The following is an 18,359-nucleotide window of genomic DNA, read 5'->3' as shown; positions in this document are numbered from 1 at the left end:
GAGGCGGCGCTGACCCAGCGGAGCGGCCCCCCCGGCCATGGGCAGCGGCGACCCCGGCCCGCACCGAGGGCAGCACCGGCAGGTACGTGCGGAAAGTTTGGGGAAGGGGAGCGCGAAGGGACCCCCGGGGCGGCTCCCGCCGCGCTGCCGAACGCCGTCGGGGCCCCGCGCCACGGCCCGGTGCCGCTCCGAGGGGACGCTGAGCCCCGGAGAGGGAGCGGTGGTCGGGGGAGCCGCCGGGATCGGTGTTGCCAGCGGGCAGCGGCGGTACCGGGGTGCCGGTTCGGGGCTCCCGGCTCGGCCCGGCTGCCGCACGTCACTGCCCGGTCCCCGAGTGCCCCGATCCCGTGTCGCCTCCCGGGGCTCCCCGGAGCCCGTGCGGGGCTCGGAAGGGTCCCCACGGTGAGTTTCTCGCGGCCGGCGCTGCCCTGAGCCCCGAGCCCCGTTAGCGGTGGCTCCGGCAGCAGCGGCGCCCCCGGTCCCTGCCCGCCCTGTGGCGGGGGATCTGCCGCGGAGGGGGCTCGGACCCGGCGAGGCCCGGTCCGACCACCGGCTGCGGGGGTGGGCTTTGACCAGGGGGGCTGTTTGCCCCGGTGAAACGGTTCTGCCCACCCTGCGAAACCGCTCGCCGTTCTGAGAGGCAAAACACCGCTGGAGAGACCCCAAGCTCTGCAGCCAAAGATGCTCCTTCTCCCTGGAAGGTGCCGTGAATCGCAACCGCTGCTGCCTTCGGTGCAAGCTGTCTGTGTGACCAAAGCCTCGGACAGGACAGGATGGGATGGTGGCTTCCATCTTCCTCTGCTTCCTTCATCTCTGCCATAGCTCCTCTAGTCCATTGCCCGGCTGGAGTGGGGAAGAGGCACTGGGGTTCTGCTGCCTCGTGGGGTGGCTCGAGGGGCACAGGATGGGCACAGGATAGGTGTCCCCCTCACCCACGAGTGGAGGCTCAGTGGCCCAGAGGAGAGTGTGAGCTGTGCCAGTCCCATTCTGGAGTGGGGCACGAGTTGGTCCATGCCGTGGTGCCGGGCAGGGAAGCAGGAGTCTCCTCCTCCTGCCCATTAGCCATCCCTTTTGCTGCAGTGCCAGGCTTGGGGGGCTGTTCAGTGTGTGGGTGCTCTTGCCCTGAGAGAGCTGATCTGCACTTGGGCACCCACACCCCAGCAAGGAGCCTGCACAGGTGAGATGTTGTAACTCCTGGGGAACAATCCTGGCACTGGACGAAGCAGAGGTTCTGGCTGTCAGCAGAGCTGACCTTCAAGATGCCAGTGGCAGTGGCATGGTGGGATCCACTGAGTGAGGGAGCAGGAACAGGCCTGTGCTTGGGTGGAATTAAAAACTCTTCTGCTCACCTTGGCTGGGAAGGAAATGCTGCAGACGCTGGAGGAATGAGCAAGAAGCTGGAAATAAATCAGCGTGGAGAAGAGGATGAGAGAGCACATTTGGGGGAAGGAGTCCTCTGCCTCTCTTTGTGCTCCCCTGACACCTCTTTGCCTGGCCAGAGGGTACATGCTTCCTGCTGCCCTCACAAACACAGCTGTGGGGCTGGACTGCTGTCAGTGTGACCTGAGTAAGAGCTAAAATGAAGTGTGCAAAACGACTTGGCTCAACCTGGAGCTCTGGGGCTGGGCCAGGCTTCCCTGCAGTGGGGTTTTCCTTTCGGGGAGGAGCAGTACAGCCTTTGGGCAGCTCAGAGTGTGGCAGGGTGTGGGAGATGCTGCGTGAAGCTCCCATCAGTGGTGCTCCAAGGGGCCATCCAGCTCCCTCAGTGCTGCCCCAGCTCTGTGACCATGGGAGCTCCAACTTCCCAGCTCTGCCTCTAACGGAGCATCCTCAGCGCTGCAGAGGGAGCAGGGATTGAGCCAGGCTGCTGACCATACCAGAGCCTGTACTGTGCCTTCCCAGGTGTTTCTTTGCTTGTCAGGATCTTCCAAGGAGGCACCAGCTTCCCTGGAAACCCAGCAGCCTCTCCACACCGCTGCCTTGGCTGTTGTGCAGCCCATGGAGCTGTGCCTGGGGGTGAGGGAAGGACACGTTCCCTTGGGCTGCACCTGCAGACACGGAGCAGGCAGAGAGCTCTGCGGGTCCAGCCCTTCTTTTGTATGGAGGGATCAGCCACTGCTGTCCTGAGGTTTTCCAGCTATGGACAGGGATGCTCAGGGTGGTCTCGGGCTGGGTGTGCAACCCATCCCCATGTCCTGCCCAGTGGGACATTTGCTTCAGGGAAATACTAAAATAAAATCCCCCTCTCCAATGGGCAGCATAACATCCCCAGTGGTGTGGGAGGATTTCTGTGCCCGTGGGCTCTGGCCAGGTTTTCCTTCCCGCTCTGTGGCCGGGATGTGGAGCTGCCTGGCACTGCCGACCTTCAGGTTGTGCTCTGTTGGGTCAAAGCTTCAAACGAAGGTGCCCAAGTTCCAAGAAATGCTGAAACAGCAGGAGTATGGAAATAGCTCTTGGAAAACTGGCAGGACTGCAGGGCCAGAGGTGCACAGAGGTTGACAGGGTTGGGGCTGCAGCAAGGAGGGTTCGTGTCACTCAGCACAGAACCCAGCCAATGCAGCAGCCTCCCCCACCTCTCTCGTTCTTCTTTTTGGGTGGAATTCTGCTAACTCTAATTATCCAGCTCACATGGACCTTTGCAAACAATGCTCCAGACTGGCAGGACTTGGAGCATAATTTGGCATGACAGAGTCCCTCATTAGCACCGTGGGGCACGGGCTGTGCTCCAGCGAGCTGTGCACGGAGCAGTCCTGGCTGGGGGGTGGCAGTTCCACGTGTGGATTTAATGAAGGAAGAGGAAAAAATCCAGAGGTGCTGTGACAGGTGGAGTGGTCAGGGTTTGGGATGACAGCATGGAGCTGCTCCCAGGATGTCTCTGTATTGGGAGACCTCAATATGTCTCTGGTATGGGTGGTGGCCCGTGCCCACGTGTGCCCATGGGGAGGGACACTGGCCTACACAAAGGAAATATCATCTCTTGCCACCCTGTTTACAACTGAGTTTGATCTTCTGAGAGATTTGGGCACTTGGCAGTTACCTCAAGCCCCAGCTCAGACCTGCAAGGCAAAATCATCTAAAAAATCTTAATGAAAAATCCCACAAAATTCCAAACGGAATGTAACAGAATGGTGAATATTGATACTTTCAATCAAAATTAAGTGCTTTGACATGCCAGAACACCACTCTTCATTTCAAACTGACACTCCAGGCTGAAAAATTTCAAGTCAGACCAAACATTTGTAGTTGGAATCTCACGACGCCGGGGGTTGACAACTGTCAAAACAGCAGTTTCTGCGGAGATGTGTTTTCTGACGGGAGTTTGGGCATGAGTGGGAGCCCTGAGTGCCTGTGCCAGGGTGGAACACCGGGATGGCACCTCTCAGCCTCGTGCTCCCCTGAGCCCCCTGTGTTCTCTCGGCCGCCGGAGCGGCTCCTTCCTCTCAGCACGGCAGCTTCCCTTTGGAATGTGCTGTGGACAGTGCAGGCTGCATTATTGATAACGTGATTTATTTATGCTTCCTTGGCTACAACAAACAGCTCAGCCTTTCCAAGCTAAATATAGTTTGCTCTGGGAGCGTGTCCCTGTCCTGTGTGGGATGGGAGCAGCCAGAGGGGCGCTTGGTTTTTGTCCGGCTGAGAGGTTTAGGGATATCCCCTGGAGACCTCACGTGGCCTGGAGGGTCCCATGGGCAGCAGCTGGGGCCAGGCTCTCCAGAGGGGCTCTGGTGTGGGCTGTGGGGCTCGGGGCTGTGCTCTCTGCATGAAGAGGCAGCCAGAGCTGGAGCAGCAGCCAGGAGAGCGGGGTCTCCTGGTGTGAGCCCGGCTCCTCTGCTGAAAGGCACGTGGGATGTTCGTCGGGGACTCGCCGCCACAAGAAATGCAGAGGCTGGCTGGCAGCCCTCACATCTGGGCTGCCAGATGTGCCCCAGGGTGGGGCAGGACAGCTGTGTGCACATCCCAGCTGGGGCACAGCTCCTCCCTGGTGCAGCGTGGCCAGGGGGGTGCCCACAGGGTGGAGGGACACACACGCCCTGATCCTGACTGGATGCAGCGGAGCTGCCTCTGGATTCACATGGAGGGCTGAGCAGCTCCAGGAGAGCTGTTTACTTTGTCATTGAGCAAATAGTGCACGCTTTAAGCTGGCATCAATATTTACACAGTAGGCTGTTGTGTCTCCAAAGGAACTCCAACAGTGCTGGCTGTTGTGTGATCCCCCTCTGAGAAGCCTCACGCAGAGAAGACTCTGCTGGAGTGCAGGAGATCACCTAAACATGGGTTTACCTGAGGGAGTCTCACAGTCTCATCACATCACCTTAAGGTTTTCTTGCGTATTGACCCATCCTGGGTTCATTCTGGCAACGGAGGGGCTGAAGCAGGATCAGTCCCTTGTCACCCAGTGGGCAGGGATGGAGCCAGGACAGTAAGTAAGATGCTCCCAGCCACTCTCCCGTTTGCTCCTGGCCAAGCTGACCATCTCACAGCATTAATTAGGAACATTTCCTTACCCCTAAATTCTTTTTTAGCATAAAATATGTGTTTTAGTCAAAATACCTTTTCTTTTTTTTTTTTTCTGGGCAAATGTCAGCATTTTTTGATGACATTTTCAGATTATTTTTTTTTCCAGATGGGAGAATCAAAGTGGAAAATATCACTTTAAATCAACAATTTAGAATGAAGCATTTTTCATTTTGAAATGTCAGTTTAAAACAGCACAATTCATTTTGAAATGCTTCAAAACAAGAAATGCCCTTTTTACCACCTCGAATCACTTTGTTTTGATTAAAAATGTCAGCACTTTGTGTTCTGGCTCTTCATTAGAGCTACTGTTTCACTGTCTCGTGGTCCAGAGTGGATAGAAATTTAGAGGATGGTTCAAAAATGAAGATTTCTTCCCTCAGAGGTGTGGGTTTGTCTGCTGCACTGCTGGAACCCTGTGCTGCCCGTGGAGGGGACCGTGGGTGCGAGGTTGGCGCAGGGCAGGGGCTGCTGGTCCTGGCAGCTCTCCCCAAGCTGAGCATCATCCCCTTCATGTTATGAGTTATGCTCCAGCACTAAAGTTTTATGGGGGACTCAGTTTGCTCTGGACCTGGTTAGACCCCAGGAGGTGATAACCAAGGCCACGAGGTCACCACGTCACTTGGCAGATGCCGAGCGGTGACGTCGCTGTCAAGTGCTTCTGCCTGTGGAGCCCCAGAGCTGTTCCCACCTGCAGGGCTGTGGCTGTAAATAGTGCAGAAAACATATTTAGAGCAGTCGACAGTAAAATACCAACTCTTTGGGGATTTACATTTTTTCCTAAGGGCTCCAAATGATGTAAAACTCGGCTCCTTCCCGGCGCACCCTGTGTGGGGTGGGAGGGGGTGCCTGTGCAGCGCCCTGGTGTGCACAGAGGTGCCAAGGGAGGTTGTTGGTGTGTCCAGAGGTAATGGATGCAGTGTGAGTGTGTGGTTGCATGCACTTGGCAGCTGTGCTGAGAGGAGAAGCAGCCCCAGAAGAATATAATGTGCTGGGAGAGGAGAGCACTGGGCTGCAGGTTCTGGAGCTGCTGTGGGCTGTGTGTATCCAACCAGGCATCAGTTGCCCTATTTCTCAGATCCCTGAGTGGTGCTGACCCCAGGAGATCCAGCATGATCAGTCCATCCATCTGTCTGTCAGCAAGTGGTTTGCAAGTGCCAAACCCTGGGCATCACTGCAAGGGACCTGGGTGACACGAGGGCAGTGGGGGTGTGTAACCACGCACGGAAAAGGCGGAGCCTGGAACTGCTCGCTGCTGATTTTACTCTGGCTCTTCCCACACACTCGGGGTCTGTGTGGAGTGTTTGTCATCTGCGTTAATAACCTACTACAAAGGGCCCAATTTTGTGCTTTCAGCAGTAAAAACCTGGAGCAGCTCTGCTGCAGTGGACGGGTCCTGCTGCTGCTGTTCAGAGGGGGGAGCAGGGTTAGGGGCTGGGCTCCTGAGAGATTTCGGTGTGTGTGATGGCCACCCAAGAGTGTGTTTGTTGAAGTGGGGCTGCTCAAGCCTAAGGTGTCCCCAGCCACTCCCAGGGACACAGTGGCTCACACTGACAGCAAGTGTCACTGCCCATGTCCTTCTTTCTCCTTTCAGATGCGCTGATGTCTGCCCCTGGCCAAGACCTGACCCACCTGAGGTTGGCAGATGCGCAGATGTGAGCGTGAATCCCCAGTAAAAGGTAACTATCACTCACCTGTGCTACTGCTGGTGGGGTTTCTTTCTGTCCTGCTGCAGTGGCCTGGGCTGCTGATGAAATCCGAGCCCACTTGAGGGTGGTGGGTGAATCCCTTCCTCTCCCAGGGCCGTGTCCCCACAGCCAGGACACCCCAGTCCCTGCATGTTGAGTGGCTGCACCGCTGTGTGCATCAGCATTGGTAAGTGGGGCTGCACCTCCCAGCCCTCCTCACCCCTCTTCCTCCACATATCTCTTCTTCTTTTCGGTAGAATGAGTGAGAGAGACATACAGAGCCTGAGCAAATGGGTTTTCGTGCTCACTCTCTGCCTTACCACGCTGTGGGGACGACTGACACTGGCCTCCACCCATCATCACAGAAGCCATTCAGGTAGGGGAGCGACGTGGGATTTGCACTTGGAGTGCCTGTGTGTGCAGGGAACTCCCTGGGCTGCTCCTCGGAGAGAGGCAGGAACATGGAGCCACAGGCCAGTAAAGCTGCTCCTTGGAGTTAGAACGTGTGGATACCCAATATGAGGCATTTAAAACCTGTGGCTTGGTGAGTCTGGCTGGTCTGAGGAGCTGAAAAGTGAATTGTTTCATGTCTGTAGCAAAATCTGAGACACACAGGATGACCCGTGGGTACATCTGATACATCTGTGTATTCAGGTGATTACTGAGTAGTTCTTGGTCTGTGAGCTGTGGATGTAAATCTTTCCATCTGAGTTGCAATGAGAGTCACAAACCCCACTTGTTATGCAATGGACACTCTCCACCTCAGGCTTTTGTTAGAAATACAAATTTTCATCCCCCTGGTTGCAAAGATCATCTTGAAAGATGGAACAAGTATAAAGTGATGTAGGACTGAAAGTCTTGCTGGAAAGCATTGTCTTGGCTCTGGAATGTTCATTTGTTGTTCCCAGCTGTGGATCTGAGATTCTCCCTCTGTGTGTGTGTGTGTTGGAATGCTCCTCTGTGCCATGGATGTGACTTTTTGGAGGGGTTGTGTGAACCCATGGCTGATGTTTGTGTCTGGAGAAGGGAAGCAGCTGAGGGGTTGTGCTTGGCCCTTTGTGCCCACCCTGCCTGGTTCAGGAGCCTGATGGGCCATGCCAGGGTGGTGACCCAGTGGTCCAGGGCTGGAGATTCCTTGGGTGCATGGTGGGAGGACGTGTGGGTGGGTGGGCACTGGTGTTACTGGTGCTACTGGTGTTACTGGCAGGACTGTGCAGTTGGGCAGCAGAGACAAACACTTGGAGTGATCCTGGGGCACCTGCTGTCTGCCTCTTGTGTCTCTGTCTAGAAAGGGCATTTAAGGGTTAATTTGAAACCACTCGTGCTCTTGATTGACCCCACACCTAACCCTGTCCTATTTCTGTCATTTTTGCCTGACAGTTAAAGCAGTTCTAATCCTGTAATCCCCAACCACGTTGTTTAAAACCAAAACGCCTCTTCCAGAGTGACTCCCTCACCCAGCCAGGCAGCAGATACCTGCCTTTCCCTCCTCCTAACCCCAGATGCCCCATCCCTGGAAGTGTTCAAGGCCAGGTTGGACAGGGCTCTGAACAACCTGGTCTAGTGGAAGGTGTCCCTGCCCATGGCAGGGAGTGGAACAAGATGAGGTTTAATGCCTCTTCTAACACAAACCATTCTGTGATTCTGATGTGGGAAAAACTAATTTTATTTTTGGGATGACTTTACAGCACTGGCTCAGGACTCCCTGGGATACAGGCACTGCTGACAGCCAGGTGTTCACCCAACTTGCCCAATCCCAGTGCCAGAGAATCCCACTCCACCATGGGATCAATTTGCAGGGAGCTGCTTCTTCAGGGAGGAGTCAGACCTGGCATTAATAAAGCAGCAACTCACCCAGGTTTGAAGTGCAGATGCCCAAGTGTACTGCTGGGGTGTGAATTATGTATAAATCTCACTCGTCCATGAACAGCCAGGCTCAGGGACTCACGTGCCAGCAGGCAGAGAGCTGGGGAATTTTTACTCACACAGACTTAACCACAGTGGACCAAACCCTGTACTTTTTATTCAGGAAAATTCTAATCCACAGCAAAGAGAGCAGACCAGGAGCAAGCACTTGAAATTTTGACCCCACTCTATGTCTGTATGAACATGGTTTCTCTCTGCCCATCCTGCTTTCCTGGCACTGTAAGAACCTTCTGTGGCTGCCTCCTCTCCTGGGCCGTGTTTCCACGAGCTCAAACCAGGAATTCTTTCTCTGCTTGCCAAGTTCACGGCCTTTCTTTTCCTGTTTGTTTTATTTTCTTTTCCTGTGCTTTTGCTTCATTTGGGACAGTTTTTGGAGAATGTTATGTTTGAAACACACTTCCATAATGCTGCATCCTCGGTGGCAGTGACATTTGTGTCCAAGGAAGCTGCAGTTCTGTTTCTGTGTGGAATTCTGTGTCACCAATGCCTGAGACCCCCAGAGTCAGAGGTGCTGATGGACACACACATCAAGTGCTTTCAGCCCATTAGAGCATTGACTTTATTCACAGCTAAAACCACTTAAAATGAGCAATAATAGAGGAAGGGCTTTAATTGTTACCACAAGGTTTCAGAGCCCAGAAAACTTATGAATTTCTTGAACAGAGAGCCCACCTGCAGACCCTCTGTTTGCCACCACATTTGGGCTGTGGCAGTAAGGTCTGATCGTAGAATCATGGAATATCCTGAGTTGGAAGAGACCCACAGGCATCAAGTCCAACTCTTGGCCCTGCACAGGACAGCCTCAAAATCACACCGTGTGCCTGAGACCCCCTGAGCCCACCCAGCACGTGGGGATGCTGCTGTGCCCAAGCAGAGCAGTGCTTCCTGGGGAGTGTGGTTGTGTTTAAAGAGCCACAGTCATTTGGAAATGGAATAGGAGACTCCTCAGTGAGGAATGATTCACCAGCAGTTTAACCCCCCCTGTAACGTGGCGAGGTCTCTGTGATGAACAAGGCTGGGATGTCTGGGTCCAGCACTTCCTACTAAACCCCTCTGAAACAGATAATCAAAGTGCTGTCTTTGCTTTTATCCATGCTCATTGCTCAACCTGGAGCCGAAGTAAAGGCATTTAGTCAGCTTTTGGGAAATGAGGTTTTCTGGATGAAAGAAGAGCACCACTTTCTGATGAGGTTGTAAGAGGGATTTACTGGTCAGCACTGCTAGGAGGGAAGGCAGCAGCTCTGTGACTTTTACTTATGAGATGCTTCACTTGGAGAAGCCTTGGTTCCTCTGTCCCATGCAGCCCTAACATGAAGGTGGAATATTGTCCTAATTCACCCTTTCTAGACAAGGTGGATGTGGGAGCATCGTTCAGCACCGGGGGAATGGGTGATTGTGTGTCGGGAGCTGCATCCCCAGCTGCAGGGTGTCCCTGTCACACAATGTCAGAACACTCTCAGCTGTTCTCAACACAGCCCAGGAGTTTGGATTTCTGCTTGCAAGTGTGAAGGGATGGGATGTGCACGAGCAGTTCATGGATGTGCACACACTCACACATGTGAGGACAGAGTGTGATGTGCAGTCTCGAGGTGACAAGAGTGAAAAAATCCCAACAGAAATGTGGTGATAATGAGTGATAAAAACAAGGCTGCTTCTCTCCAAAACCCTCTTAAATAATACATGCATCTAAGGCAGTAGTGATTTTAAGGCTTTAATTATTTAGTGAATATTAGTAGTGGAGTTGTTGCAGGGTGCGGAGCACAGATCACTCACACCGCTGGCTGCTCGGGTGTGCCCATGATCTGCTCCATTCCTGGTGCCCCCAGGGCTGTGCCACCCTTGAGCAGAGCCCACCAGGGACAGGATCCTCTGCCTCCCTCCACGTCCTGCCTCTCCCTGCTGCTCAGCCCCACCTGGGACACCCAAACCCCTTTAACAGCATTTCAGTGCCCAGGGGAACCATATCATAGAATCACGGAATGGTTTGGGTTGGAAGGGACACAAAAGTTCATATTGTTCCATCCCCTGCCACGGGCAGGGACACTTTCCACTAGCCCAGGTTGCTCCAAGCCCTGTCCAACCTGGCCTTGGACACTTCCAGGAGGAGGGGGTTTGACACAGGGGTTTGGGCATTGCCTGGCACTCGCATGCATCCAACTTCTCTTCATTTTGCAGCTCTCTACCAGAAAGCAGAGCAGTGTTTTAGACTGAACATGTGGAGCTGTGCCCACGCTCCCCGAGACACTCAAAATGTGTCATTTCAGGTTATGCCATAAAAACCCATGTTCTGCTGCTCACTTAAAGGTCAGCCAGAGTAGGACACCATTTTTATTTCATTTTTGCATGCAGGATTCAAAAGCCCTGCGCTCTTACAATTCTTTTATGGTTCCATGAGATAAGGTGCGTTTTTTTCTAAAAATGGTTCCAGTGGGGAAATACCAGTTAAATGGGAGGGAGAAGTGTGCCAGAAGCTCTGGAACTTATCCCAGGCTCTCTGGGGGTTTCCTGCTGTTGGTGTTAAACACACCATCCATCTGATGTGCGTTTTGTTCCAAGTTTCCTGCTGCTCAGCAAGAGGAGAGGCAGCTGCAGGGAGCTCTGGAGCCCATGGATCGCGCTGCACGTGGGCTCAGCCCCTCTGCTTGTGCTTCCCGGGCGTGGGACATGAAAGCCCAGCGTGGCAGGGAAGCCCTCGGCGCTGCTCTCCTGCTGGAATCCCTCGGCACGGGGCTGCTCAGCCCCCTCTGCGACGAGGAAACAGCAGCGTCTCTTGCTGACATCCCGGGAATCACCACGTCTGAGGCAGAGGGAGCTGCCGCCTCCCAAACCCCTGAGCCCGCTCGGCTGTCGGGGTCCGCGGCGCTGCGGGCGAGGGGCAGGAAAGCGGGTGAATCTGGTGTGTAGGAGCTGGGGTGATTTGTGTCAGGTGGGATGGCTCTTCCCACGGGAATGTCACCCCTGCTCGAATGCCTGGGAAAGGGATGCACCGGGAGGGGTCTGGGCAGCAGGCAAACTTCCAGTGTCACTGTGCCCCAGGGCAGGATGTCGGATGCTCACAAGACAATGGAAAGGGCAATGGTTTTAAACTAAAAGATGAGAGATTTACAGTAGATATTAGGAAGAAATTCTTCCCTGTGAAGGTGGTGAGGCCCTGGCACAGGTTGCCCAGGGAAGCTGTGGCTGCCCCATCCCTGGAAGTGTCCAAGGCCAGGTTGGGCGGGGATTGGAGCAACCTGGGCTAGTGGAAGGTGTCCCTGCCCGTGGCAGGGGGTGGAACGAGATGAGCTTTAGTGTCCCTTCCAACACAAACCATTCTGTGATTCTACAATTCCAAGACCTTTAAGCAGATGGAAGTGTTTCATGACCTGAGAGAGGGATGGCTCCTGGGGCTGTGTGCTGCTCCCCCAGCTCTGCCATCGGTAGTGCCCTTGCTGTGGGGCTGTGCATACCCCAGGGAGGCTGTAGGGCTGTGCCAGTGGGCTGTGGGGCTGTGCCAGGGCAATTGGGTGCCTGGCCCAGGCAGGGTGCTCTGTGTAGGCAGCTCTTCCCTGGCAGAGGCTCCAAGCCTGCGAGTCTGGCACCACCATGCCCTGTGCTCAGCCAGCTGCAGTGAGGCAGAGGAGAGGAAAATTTCTCTTTATCTCTGAGCTGCACCTTTTTGAGCAAATTAAAAGGGCTTTGGCACGTTAGCAAACTCCTATTGCATGGCTGTAATGAGCGATTTCTCAGTTCTGCCTGGCTCTCCCTCAGCTGAACCTTTTTAAATTAGCTGAAAATGAGCAGCCGGAGAGCAGGAGTGCGAGGGAGCAGAGGGGTCGCCTGGGCAGCCCTCCTGGGAAGAGCTCTGCTAATGAAGCTCTTCTAAAAACCAGTCAAAACCACAACTCCGTGTGAGCACTGAGGCTGGAGGGTGTAAAACCCCCTGGTGGGGTGTGCAGGGTGGGACAGTGACTCCTTGTGGTCCCGGACCACAGCGTGGTGGGAATGTGGGCTCACAGGCAGCCGAAGCCAAGGATCTCTGTTTCTACCTCAGATTATTTGAAAAAGCCCATGAAGCATAAAACCAGAACATAACAGTCACGTTTGTTCATTAATGAGTTGCTTTCCTTCTCGCTTCCACCGAGGTCTACCATTTCTGCATGCAAAAAGAATGGAATTTATTATTAAAGCTGACTTGTTATGGCATTTCAAAGGGAAGATAAAATTTATGGCCAGAGATGCTATTACAAAATATTCCAGATAGATAATTGTGTAATTATTATGGGCATAAATGAAAGCGATGGTGCATTAAAAGCAAATGACCGTGAAATAACAATAAATAAAGAAAATTAAAGCTGTGGTGATTGCGTGGCCTGTCCTGCCCGTGTGCTGGGGGTTGCAGGGCACAGAGGTGTGTCTGGGGGCAGCTCCTCACATCCTGCCCTTCATCCCCTATCTGGCACTTGGACACGGTGGAAACAGGAGAAGGGCAAGGAATGCTTTGGCTGGAAGCTGGCACAGCTATTGTAAGCCAGGAGGTTGCACTTGGACAATCATTTCCCAGCAGGGATTTGAAAACGTGGCTGCAAGGCAAAGGGATTTCCTTCAGCACCACGGGGAGAGATCCCATTTCCCTCAGCTTTCCCTGGGGAGGTGAAGTGTCTGCATTCCAAAAGCTCCTGGAAGCCGGGCAGTGTTTGCTGGTGAGCACAGGGATGTTATGGGCACCCACGGGGGCACTTGCAGTGACACAGGTCAGCTGCCCCTGGTCCCCCTCACTTTGTGTGGCTGGGACCCCCAGCAGGACCCTCCAGCAGTGGCCAGGGGTGAAGCTGAGGCTGGATGGACAGGCTGAGGCTGGCAAACACAGGATGGGTCAGAGTGACTGCTGGAGCCGAGTGTGCTGGGAGAGGGTAGTGGGCTTGTGCTCACTGGTACCTGTACCAGCAGCACCAGCATCAGGACACTTCACTCCTCCAGTGCTCATTAAGCAGGACCTGCAGGGGTCTCTGGGGTCATGGGAATGAAGTCTCTCCATCCCTGTTTGGCTGATTTGCATTGTGCCTGCGTGGGCCTCGCCTGTCCTGCCTGCACCCCTTCCCAAGCCTTTCCTCCAGTGGCTCTCCTGGGGGCTCATGCCTGCACTCTGGGATGTGGAAGGTGTCCTGAGGGTGTGGAGCAGCCAGGTCTGACGCCCTGACACCTGTTCACCTTCATTCATTTTGGGATGCCACGCTGCAGGGATGCAGCTTCCCCGTCCTCCACCCAGCCTGGCTCCCGCTGGTTATGGAATAAAACCCTGTTCCTGGTGACCCAGGGGATGTCCCTGCCTGGCTCTGCACTGCTCCTCCAGCGCTCATTAAGCAGGACCTGCAGGGATCTCTGGGGTCGTGGGAATGAAATCTCTCCAGCCCTGTTTGGCTGATTTGCATTGTGCCTGTGTGGGCCATTACCCAGCCAAGGCATTGATTCGTGATGCTGACCAGCTCAGAGGTGATCAACCAGCTCAGTAGTTTTCTTTCTTCCTTAATATTCTGATGGCAGTGGGAGGGGGGAGCAGCAGAGCAGCCTGGGTTGCTGATGAACACCGTGACATTTGTCTGTCACTGCAGGGTAGAAACACCATCCTGATCCTTCCTCCTCCACCCAGAGGATGGTGGGTGATGATCAGACAGAGGTGTTGGTTGTAGTTGGAGGGTCAGAGTGGTGGTGCTCTGCTTGAAGCCAGAAGCAGCACAACGCACCGTCCCCCCTTGTAGAGCAAAGTGCATCTCATTATCAGCTGCAATTAGCTAATGAGCTCATTAGTTTCAATAAAGCTCTTGGCTTGGCTGTGGCAAGAGGGGATGAATTTTGGTGGGTAAGGGTGGGTGTGAGGGCTGTTAGGAGTGAGAGCTCAGATGCAGGAGGTGTGGGGCAGGACCAGTGCTTCTCCTTAGGGATGGGCTGGGGAGATGCTGTGCCCAGTGCCTGTATGTCACCAGCAGCCCCAGGCAGATTCCAGAGGCTGGGACAGCACTGCCCACACCAGTCTCTCCCAGTGCCTCGGTCATGGCACACACTGGCAGAGCTGCCTGGGGGGGTGGGCAGGAGGTGTCCTGGGGTCTCCAGGGCCTGACAGTGGCTGTTTCTCCTCCCTCAGTGCATGTGGAGCCCGGCACGTGTGAGGTGATCGCAGCTCACCGGTGCTGCAACAAGAACAAGATCGAGGAGCGCTCCCAGACAGTGAAATGCTCCTGCTTCCCGGGGCAGGTGGCAGGGACAACACGGGCAGCTCCCTCCTGCGTGGATGGTGAGTACCCCATGGCCACAGCCCCATCCCATGCAACTCCTGACTGCATCCTCCTAGACTGTCAGGCTGCTGTGGAGCTTCCGTGGCGCTGGGATTAACGGGTGGGACCTGCCCAGGGATCCTTCAGCAGAGCACTGGGGAAGAGGGAGCATCTTGGAGACATTCTCTGCTGGTGTGGCTGTGTTGCCCCAGGCTGTGTGCTGTGGGGAGGGTTATGGTGCTCCAGGATCACTGCACTGGGACCAGGCACTGCAGCATCAATCCCTGCACGTCTCCTCACTGTGCTGCCACAGCCAGAGGCAGGGATGTGACTGCAGCTGTGCAGCACCATCACCTGCGAGGAGCACTAAGCAAAACTCGAGCTGTGTATGTTTTATTGAATGCCATCACATGCCATCACCATCAGGAGCAGCAGCAGCCCCTGCCAGGATGGTATTGACTCCCTTGGCAGCTGGTGCCCTGTGAGTGCATTTGTGTGCAACACCAGGAATGACAGGATGAGTTGACAGGGAAGGCTCTTGTTGTCCCCAACAGCTCAAATGTCCTTATTCCCAAATATAGGGGAGCCCGCTCTGGGTGGAGGCATGAATTGCAAGAGCCTGACAGATGAGAGTGGCAGGAGACAGTCCCTTTGCTCTGTAGGTGGAGCCTAAATTGGGTTTTTGAACAGCAGTGCTCTCACTGGGAGTGAGGATAAGGCTTTTTACCCGGGGTGGTGAGAGAAAACAGGGTGTTCCCGAGGCAGGTGGAGCAGTTGGGTCAGGCAAGGCCAGGAGGTGACGAGAAGCTCCTTGACCAAGGCTCCTCGACCTGAGCTGTGCTGGAGAGGGGAGCTGCACCTCCTGCAGTCACCCAAAGCTGGGCAGGGCTGGCCCCCCACGGCCCGGGTCACAGCCCAGCCACTGACCCCTCCTCTCCCCCAGCCTCCATCGTGCTGCAGAAGTGGTGGTGCCAGATGGAGCCGTGCCTGGACGGGGAGGAGTGCAAGGTGCTGCCCGACCTCTCGGGCTGGAGCTGCAGCAGCGGCAACAAGGTGAAGACGACCAAGGTACGTCCCAGGCAGGTGGGGGGGGAGCCTGGCTGTGTCTTCCCCAGCCTGGGGCAACCAAAACCCAGGAAAGCACCCCCAGAAGAGTTCTCTGTGGGAGAGCTGTGGCTCCTCCAGGGCAGGCACTGTTTGGTGTGGGTGCAAAGCAGAGCAGAGGATCTGGGCTGTGTGGTTGTCACCAGTGCTGGAGGAGCTCCCACAGCCCTGAGTGGGTCCCACGGCTTTGCCAATTCATAATTCCCACTGGGAAGCTCGGTGAGGAGGATGTTGGGTGCCTCAGCCCCTGATCAGACATATGGGGGTGTCTCCACCATCCCAGGGTGTCCTGGTTGCTCCCCAGCACCTCCCACTGCTCCAGGGCAACACGTTGCTCATCCCACCCCAGTGGCACAGCCCTGAATCTGTCCCCACTCCCTGTCTGAGGCAATCATCTGTGACAGAGCACTACATGATTATTATTTTCATGGCTTGCTGAATGCCCCAAAGAACAAGGTGTAATTAAAATTTTATCAAACTCATTAGTAATTACATATATGCCATGGTTAATCAGTTGCATAATTTTGTAATCATTGTTCCTAGTGTTGAGTGTAATTATTCCTTATGCTTTCGTTTTCCTCGCCCCACATCCCCTGCCATAAAATTATCGTATTAAGCAATGTTGAGGTTTTTTTCATTACTGCTATTATTTTATTGCACAGAAAGCACTTTCATGCTCAAGTGTTTTTATGGGCATCCAAGAAGGTTCCTCCAGCCCCGTGCATCCATCACTGACCAGTAACTGCAGCACTACATTGAGCTTGTTGTCTTTTTCCCATTTTACTGTTGTTTGGTTGGTTTCCCCCAGCTGTTAACATAGCCCAAAGCCTCTGCTCTGGATTTGCTGTCCTGGGCTCTCACTGGGACCATTCCTGGTCCACTCTGGAGCTTCTGCTCTCCTCCCTCAGCCAGCAGAGCCCTCCACGGCCATCCTCCCATCACCCCTTTTGGGTCCCTTGTTCTCCCTTAGGGAGGCAGCGGTTTGGAAACGCAGACCTGTGTTTTCAAAGGGACTTTGGGTGATTTCAGTGACTTTGGAATGGTGCCAAGGGGCTGGATTTGCACCTTACAGTCCCCTCTGCAGGCAGACCCCAGTGGGAGCTGCAGCCAGAGCACGGGGCACACAAACAATCCGTAAGGTGACATTTGGAACGACCACCCCGCCAAATGAACGTAAAGATCAAATCTTATTTTCACCTCTTAAGGCTGTTTGGTGGTAATTCTTGGGTGGGGAGTCAGCTGGATGTGTTGGGTGACTTCTCCTGCTCTCCACAGGTCACTCGATAGCCCCCGTGCAGCGCGGCAGTGACTGACCAGCCTCGGCGTGGGTCCTGGTGCTCCTGTGAGCAGCAGGACGTGTCCTGGTGCCTGTGGAGGTGGGATGATCCAGGGCTGCCATCCTGTGCCCGCTGGCAGGACCGTGACAGGTACCACCAGATCAGAGCATCCGCTGAGCCCCGGCTGCCCCGGGGGCTGCAGGCAGGGACCCCAGCACAGCTGCCAGACTCCTGTCACTCCACGGTCCCCTCCTCCTCTGTGGACATGTTCACCAACCAAGAAACGGGCTTGTTCTCCAATCCTCTTAAATCAAATACTCCAGCCATGTAAGAGCTGTTGACCATACAGGGACAGACAGTCAGCGAGCCCCCAAAATGGGCTTTATTCCGAATAGCTGAAATCATTGCTGTGAGTCGCCTTTCCCCATCTCCCAAGATGCTGAATCCGAGTTGCTGTCAGGAATTGGGAAGTCAATGGTTGTGTGAGATCCTTCTCCATGTGGCTCCCAGCTCCTGGCCTGGGGGGTTCCCAGGAGCAGGCCCTGAGCTTCAGCCTGGTCCCAAGTCACTGGGGACTGCTCTACCCTCGGAGCACTGGGCTTTCCCTGCCCCTCCACCTGCCTGTGGCAGACGTGGCAGTGTGGCCAGGGGGGGTGTGACACCCCGTCAGTACCCTGGGGATGGTGAGATGTCTCCATGGCGCATGCTGCTGGTTTCTCCTTCCTCGGTAATTGCATTAATCAGGCTGCAAATTTAATGTTTTCCACCGTGCAAGTCCCAGGCACCGAGTTTCTGCTTGTGTTTGCAATCGAATTCCGGAGTCGTGTGCAGGGGAGCCTTCTCTGCCTGCAGATGCCCAGCCAGGGCCCCAGACCCAGCCAGGTTTTATTGCATTAATCCAAAATAAAGGAAAATGTACCATCTCCCGGCCCTGAGCTCGTGACCTTCTCCAGGACACACCACTTCCCGTGGTGCAGCAGCTCGAGGAGGAGAGGGCACGAGCTCTGTGCCCCCAGTGTCAGCAGGGCTGGGGACCCTGGGACTGTGGGGTGTGGGGTCATCACCTCCAGCCCTGATCTGTGGCCCATGCAGGGACAAGCTGGCTCGGGAGGGGCTGGAGCTGTTGTGGGAGGCCATGGCACTGCCAGGGTCACTGGTGTGTGGTGCAGCCTCCTGCCACGGGTGGGACTCGTTATTGGGACGTTTTTGTAACGGGGTATGTAGTACCCGCTCCAGATGTGATGTATATACCAGAATGTGAAATAATAAATTCATTTTAATCTCTGCAAAGGATCTTTTCACTCAGCAGCTAAGGGAGGCTCTGAGAGTTCTTCTCATACCCCCAGAGGTGCTGGGGACTCTGCCCTGCCTGTTCCAATCCCAACCAGTTCATGCAAGGGTGGCTCTGGAGAAGAGCTGGCAGCCTGTTGTGGCCAGCAAAAGGTTGATTAGGTTATAGTGATCCTAGAGAAAAGAGCATTAATCTCTCCAGGATGATCTCTGAGAGCTTCTCTCATCCTGTCCCTTCTCCTTGGTGTGGCAGCTCCCACTGCTGCAGTGCCACGTCCCCACAGATGCCACCCCTACCCAGGCCCAGA

At 54.8% G+C, this 18,359-nt stretch overlaps 1 protein-coding gene across 1 annotated transcript; it reads left to right on the top strand.

The window, feature by feature from the left end:
* Nucleotides 1-18,051, top strand: FAM19A3 (family with sequence similarity 19 member A3, C-C motif chemokine like). Its single transcript, XM_027659975.1, has 6 exons — nucleotides 1-82; nucleotides 6,110-6,194; nucleotides 6,461-6,579; nucleotides 14,251-14,400; nucleotides 15,324-15,448; nucleotides 16,760-18,051. Exons 3-6 carry the CDS (start codon nucleotides 6,462-6,464, stop codon nucleotides 16,769-16,771), a joined length of 405 nt encoding a protein of 134 aa, XP_027515776.1. The 5' UTR covers nucleotides 1-82; nucleotides 6,110-6,194; nucleotide 6,461; the 3' UTR covers nucleotides 16,772-18,051.
* The last annotated feature ends 308 nt before the right edge of the window (nucleotides 18,052-18,359 follow it).

The sequence above is a fragment of the Corapipo altera genome, unplaced genomic scaffold (assembly GCF_003945725.1).
Source record: "Corapipo altera isolate COAL_440 unplaced genomic scaffold, ASM394572v1 77b, whole genome shotgun sequence".
In the NCBI taxonomy this organism is placed as follows: Eukaryota; Metazoa; Chordata; class Aves; order Passeriformes; family Pipridae; genus Corapipo; species Corapipo altera.
Note: the sequence above shows the minus strand (reverse complement) of the source record. Positions and strands in the feature narration are given on the sequence as shown.